The sequence below is a fragment of the Antedon mediterranea genome, chromosome 4 (genome assembly GCF_964355755.1).
Source record: "Antedon mediterranea chromosome 4, ecAntMedi1.1, whole genome shotgun sequence".
NCBI lineage: Eukaryota > Metazoa > Echinodermata > Crinoidea > Comatulida > Antedonidae > Antedon > Antedon mediterranea.
The window spans coordinates 14,149,200-14,156,133 of NC_092673.1; the positions used below are offsets into that span (position 1 = coordinate 14,149,200).

The 6,934-nt window shown below is 31.4% G+C and overlaps 1 protein-coding gene across 1 annotated transcript; it reads right to left on the bottom strand.

The window, feature by feature from the left end:
- Positions 1–585: 585 nt before the first annotated feature.
- On the bottom strand, positions 586–6,244 carry LOC140046720 (uncharacterized). Its single transcript, XM_072091423.1, has 4 exons — positions 5,845–6,244; positions 3,181–3,460; positions 2,587–2,698; positions 586–2,050 (listed from the first exon to the last, which is right to left on the bottom strand). The coding sequence occupies exons 2-4, from the start codon at positions 3,380–3,382 to the stop codon at positions 1,831–1,833; spliced, it is 534 nt and encodes a 177-aa protein (XP_071947524.1). The 5' UTR covers positions 3,383–3,460; positions 5,845–6,244; the 3' UTR covers positions 586–1,830.
- Positions 6,245–6,934: the final 690 nt, after the last annotated feature.

Sequence of the window (6,934 nt, forward strand, 5' to 3'; positions counted from 1 at the left end):
CATTGGCTTCCACCATCAGTTTAAAAAAATTGGTAGTAAGCGTCCATTCTGAAGAGTTATATTTATATATTATAAGGCCTTATTTTTTACCGTTTTTGACACTTTTGTGCAATTAATGTGCGCATTTTGTCATTTTTTAACCTGCTCGTATAGCGTTATTTAAAGTCGGAATAGACTCAAATTTGGTGAATGTAATTTTGAGCTTTTTAAATTTTTAACGCGCGATTTCACTATTAATTTTTATTTTATTTGCTATTCTTTTTACCCTTGACATGCAGTTTATGTATAGTGAATTTTATTGACATGTGATTACAAGTAATATAGAGATATGATCGATAATGTGATTTCACAAAATTGCGTATAAATTACGTCACAGATGAGTGAACTTTTTGAGATAATTGTTACACAAAATAGTGTACAGAAACAATAAAAAGAAAAAAAATAACAATAAAGATTTCATACAATAATAATAGATAATCATTTTATTCTAAATGATCACCTAAAAATATAATTACACACGTACATGATTCGTATAGTATACTAATAATATTATTTGTCGCATCATCTTCCAAAATTGACCTTTGTGACATTGTTTTTGCAGCGGTATACTTTCAATAAGTTCAAACAAACAACAAAATAAGACAGACTCAAAAATACTTTTAATGCAGTGTTTAGTTGTTTCAAATACAATCACAAACTTTAAAAAGTATGCAAAACTCCATGAAGGTACCATACTATAAATACGTTATAAAATCAGTTTTTAATCTAATAACAACAAGAAGCGTGTTAAGTAAAATTTCTGTGGAATTATTTAACATACCCATAAGTGCAAAGAAATAGCTTATTATAGAGGCTGTTCTTTTATTCTAAACCAAATTTTTTTTTTAAATAGAAATGAATCCTTTGGTTTATAAGTAACCCAAACATTACCAAAGTATAGTTTATATGAATTTCAAGTATAAAAGTACAAGAAAAAAAAAATGTGGTACATGGTATTAAATGAATGAAAGTAACAAGCATTGAAGATATTTAACATGAAATTATCTTTATACATTTAAGATGTAGTAGAAAATCAATTTCTATACATACAAATCAAGTATTGAAGTCTGACATAAATGAGCAATTCATAATATGATTTTTAGGGAAAAAAACTCTCAATATTATATAATTATTTAAATGTGATTTAAGAATAAAACCCTCCATCATTAAAACATTCATGTAACTATGTTAAAACTGGTGTTCAAAATATAACTACCACTGTATGTGATAAAAATAACTTTATGATTGTGTTTCCCAACAATAATATTAAACAAAAATTGTAAAAAAAAATGTAGCCACTAATTGCAAAATATTTTTTTTTAAATTGGAATTAAGACTTTGAATTAAGCTTGATTAAAACAATAAAAACATATTAACAATAACAAAACTGAATGTCATTATTGTATTAAACATGTTAGCACTTAATTACTAACATTTTAAAGCTATCATTGCTACAATAAAAACTAAATTGTCTAAAGTCTGAATGCTCAAGCATTCAAAGAAACATAACAATTGAATAAGATCAGCTATCAACAAGATTTTTGGTTTGAGAAAAGAACTGTGTAAAGCTGGTACAAAATTTTAGCATACATATTAATTCTTGGCATGACATCTCATTAATTGCTTCCCGTAACCACTCTTTCTCTTTATGAACATTCTCCAGAGTATCCCACTCTACTATGTCTACCATCAACTCGGGTGTCATATCCACATGTTTCATTAGGAAAATAGAACACATTTCATTGCATCTTTCAATGAATGGCATAAGTTCTGTATACTGAAGGCCATCTCTTATGCTTCAGTATCACTTTCTTTTGCATCAGATGTAGGACTAAGAGGTAATAAATAGTCACTAATGTTACTGTTAGTTGTACTAACAATATCTCGGGAAGGCAACAAGTACACCCTCTTGTTTCCATATAAACGATGCAAAAGCTGTGCATTCCTTTCTTGATCATCAGTTAAACGTAGTTTAGTTAATCGTGAACCCATTACAATCATAAACTCAAACCTAGAAGATATAATTTATAAAATGTAGATGACAAAATGTTATGTTATTTACTGAAGGGAGGTGAAAGCTGTACACAAGGCATTCTTTGTTTTCTGACTTAAAACGCTCAGCACCTAAATATCAAGGTACAGTTCATTTATTATTATAGTTATTTATTAAAAACATTCAGAATATGTACTGGTGTGTATATTGTAATGACCAATCAAAAATTATTCTGATCTTAACTGTACATCATATCATTGCACACAGGTTAACAAACTTCTTATGTTGGTACTATCACATTATATTGAAAGCTCAAAGTTAAGATTTTGCAAGGCATTTTGTTTAATCTTTTGAAGATGAAAAGGAAGCTGGAATATTGTTTCTATGAATCAGTCATGCTTGTAACCAATCAGAATCCCATTTTCGCTGAGCAAAAACTTATTCAAAATATTTTTTTGCAAATCAAACATTGCTTGTAAACTAAATTTAACATTTTAGATTTCACTACAGTTACAGTACTTTATTTTAAATTTAAATAAATCAAAAGAACTTACTTATTTGGATCACTTTCAATTTCCAATATATCTGAAAACATATTTTCCATTTTTTTGTAAACTTCTTTTGCTGTCATGCATTGTTCTAGTTCAACATGATGATAAACATGACCTGTAGTGTTAAAAGTAAATTTCATGATACATAATCAGTAAATATGATTTCTCATGTAGACAAAAACAAAAATAGGCCATGTTGAACCTTGAAAATGTTTATCAACTTTCAAAAGATTGAAAAAAAAAATCAATTTATTTTTTAGTCAAGACACTGTTCTATACTTTTTATATATTTATTCATGAATTGAGGAATTTTGTTTAAAAAAGTTCATTACTTAAATGTTTAGACTATAAATACATTTTTTTAAGTGAATGTGCCAAAAAAGTTTCTGAAACAAAAATTGGTAAGAAACAATATTTTTAGTCGCGTGTACGCGACTCTATAGTTCACTATGTCGGTCGGTCGGTCTGTCTGTTGGTCCGGTATCACTATGCGTTTTAGCACGCGACTTATGGCTGTTGGCCTTGTTTTTGTTAGTATTGAATAAAAAAACTGAAATACATAGTAGATTAGGATAATAATCATAATAAATAACTAACCTTTTTTATCTAGTTTACCATAGTAATTTGCCCTGGGTATTTGATCGCTTTGTGATGTATCCAATAAAATGACTTCTTTTAAGTAGAAGTAATTTTGGTTTTGCCTAGAATTAGAGCATGAACAAGACCTTGAATTATCTTGTGTTCTTCTTCTGGTGGTATTTCTTGATCTTGTTGATGGTGTGGTAAATAAACTATTCATTTCACTATTTAGATCTTGGTGTGGTCTTCTTGTAGTATTTCTATGTGCTTGAGGTTGAGCATTATTTGGAGTTACATTCTGAATGATTGTTAAAAAATTGTCATTTGATAGTAGGGATTTGGTTAAATTATCTATATCAGTTGTTGAAAGCGATGCCATGGTTTTATTTTTACAGTTAGTTATCTGAAACAAAACAAATTATTATTAATAATGAAATTCATCAATACAGATACAGTACTGAATTAGCTATCCTACTACACAGTACTAGTGGTGAAGCTCATATTTTGTTACCTCCGCCAAGGAGGTTATGTTTTCACCCCTGTATGTTTGGGTGCGTGGGTGCGCGTGTGTGTGTGTGTGTGTGTTTGTGTGTGTGTCTGTGAACAGCCTGAAGGCCACAGTTTTTATCCGATTCCCACCAAATTTGGACACAATGATCTATGCCCCAAAAGCTCGGACGAAAAAAAAAATATATAAAAATAAAAAAAACTCTCAGCGGGATTTGAACCAGGGACCTTAACTGTGAGAGGCTGGATACATAACCATTACACCAAACTCTCATCCACAACTTTGTCGTGTGCAGTTAGCCTATTTACACTTTAGAACTAATAAAAAAATAGTTAAAAAAAAAACATTTTCGGAGGGAATTTTATGTAGGGGAATTTTACAGTAGGCGGAGGTTTGTACTCTCGGAGTACCCTCTAGTTTAGATATATTTTAAAGGATTATTCTACATTCACATTCTCATTCTTTCTTGGAGATCCAAGAAACATTTATTATATATGGCCTTTGGCCCAAATAATATACAATGTAATACAATATTAAATAAATATCAGTTGAGTGCGTTTAAAAATTCTGTTCTACGTTTAAATGAAAAAAATAAATATTTTCCAAGTTTAACAATAAGATCAGTATTTGTGGCAGACATAAGATAAATATATTTTAATTTAGTTGGGTTGTTTGTATAAAAGGAAAACATATATTTAGTTCTAATATCTGAATAAAATGGACAAACTAAAGTGAAATGATATTCATCTTCAATTGATTGTAAAGCACATAATTTGCATAATCTTTCATTTCTATTTATACAATTCCATCTTCCTTTTTCAATTTCTAATTCTAAAATTCCTAGTCGTATCTTAGTCATAATTTGTCTATGTTTGTAATTTGTTACTTTCGTTAGATATTCTTCAATTCCAAACTTATATTTAACGTGCTTGTAATATTGAAGCTTAGAGTGTATCCTAGTATCTTCGTAGAATTTCTGTCGTTCAATATCTGTAAGCCTTTGTTTAAAATTTGAAATAAAAGTATATATATTATTAACCTGTTGTGAGTACCATATGTTACCAAATCCATTTATGCATAGTATTTGTTTTACGTCATTGGCCCAACATTGCTCATTTCTTTGAGCTTTTCTATATTGAAAATCATAACATTGTTTAATAAATTTGTCATTATCCATTTGGATTACTCTAAGCCAATAACGAATTATATTAATGATAATTTGAATTTGGATAGTGAATCTTCCACATTCTCCTCTCACTGCAACACTTGGTGCAGAATTACCTATTCCTAGAATGTATTTACAGAATCTTAGATGAACTTTCTCTAATACTGATATATCATTTAAACCCCATATTTCGCTACCATAAAGTAAGATTGGCATAATCTTAACATCAAATATATGGTTCCATATATTAACTTGGAGGTTACCAAAACGTCTATGGGTCAATCCTTTTAATGTGAACAAAGCCTTATTAGCTTGTTGACAATTGTATTCTTTGGCTTTATTCCAATTACCATTTGAGTTGAAAACAACTCCTAAATATTTAAAGGATTTGACAATGTCAACTGTATTTCCATTGTAATTCCATTTTTCAAATTTGAATTCTACATTACAAGAAGAAGAATAGAATATCGCATTTTGTTATTTCAGTAGTAAAATATTGATTGTTTTACCCAGGTCTAGTAGGGCTAGCTTACAACTAGCTGGGCTACTACTACTAGGCTGGGCCATACCCTGCAGGTTTGGCTAGCCTAACACCAGCCCTACTGCCGTTATCAACTCCAAATGTGTTATTACTAACTATATCATGAATAGCAAATCTTGGATTTAGGCTTTAAGTAGGCCTCATAAGTAGGCTCAGGTCTGACCCTTATAAAATGTATAAACAAATAAATCCTTTTTTAAATTGATGACAGGTACAGTAAACGCTGACACTTAAGCTGCGTGATGTAGGCATTTATTAGCTAGTTTATGCGGTTTGCCTAGTTAGGCCTAGGCGGCGCCTATATAATAGGCCTATGCCTTGGCCTACTAGTTAGTAGACTAGCTAGGCTAGCTAGGCCCTGTACTGTTGTAGCTGTACTAGGCTAGGCCTAGTAGTAGTAGGCCCTATACTGGTTTACAGCTCTAAGGAATGGGCTACTTACATACTGTACTGTGTAGGCCTGCCTACCTCAACAATATGATGACACTGACAGTTGACTATAGTATAGATAGCCCTAATCAACGATTAAAAGAAGTATGGGTATGCATTCCAGATTCCATCCAAACATGTGGTGCATGCTCGTCTCACTTGCTGAATACCATGAGGGTGCGTAGAGGTTATTCGCAGGCGGTGGCAGGCCGCCGGTCATCTAGCCATTCTAGACGATAAACCCCTTTCGAGAAATGGTATGGTCTTCACGCTTGATTAGAGATCTCTAACCAAGCGTTACAAGTGTACATTCCTTGTTACAACTACATTTTAAAAGTGTACAACTACATTTTAAAAGTGTACAACTACATTTTACAAATGTACAACTACGTTTTACAATTACAAACATGCATTTTACAAATACACACACATTTTTAGGTTTACAAATACATTTTGCAATTACACACACACACATTTAAATGTACACATACATTTTTCAGCTACACACTTTTGCTGCTTATGGCGCCCCATACAAATCTGCATGTCTTAAATAGACTAAATAACTATAAAGTAATCTTAAAGTTCACGTCATAACTTCTACAATCATTCTGCTATCAGTAAACGTAATGATAATAATCAGTAAATAACAATTTAAATAAACAATGTAAACAAACAAACTGAGGGCAAAGGTGGGCTCCACAGAACAGCGACACCCATGACAACCTGCTCCGGCCATGCCACTCCAACCCTCCATGCTCTAGGCGGCGAGTCTAAACGACCTCGCCATCTAAATAATGCCAATCTGCCTAAGCAAGAAGGAGTCACGAATATTAACTGTATAATAACTAAAGCTAAAAACATCTATAACAAAGCATTACCGGTTCCGGTATCGTAGCTATACAAATTAACCTACTGATTAGAAATCAGTACACCTGTATTTAATGCATAATAAGCCTATGGCCCAAGGAATTAAAAAAAAAAGTAAATGTTAATCTATACAACTACAATTTATTATTGCACCTCTGAAATTGTTCCCTTTAATGTAATTCTTGTTTTTACTCGCAAATACGACGTCTCTGTTACCGAATATTCGGTCGTTTCAAAGACTTCGAACCTTTCGTCCATGGTG

Excerpts from the sequence above, each read along its gene's own strand:
- LOC140046720 (XM_072091423.1), bottom strand. The coding sequence starts at position 3,382 with ATGAATAGTTTATTTACCACACCATCAACAAGATCAAGAAATACCACC. Across the intron at positions 2,699-3,180 it reads TGGTAAACTAGATAAAAAAG|GTCATGTTTATCATCATGTT; the intron begins GTTAGTTATTTA and ends TTAACACTACAG. Across the intron at positions 2,051-2,586 it reads ATTGAAAGTGATCCAAATAA|GTTTGAGTTTATGATTGTAA; the intron begins GTAAGTTCTTTT and ends TATATCTTCTAG.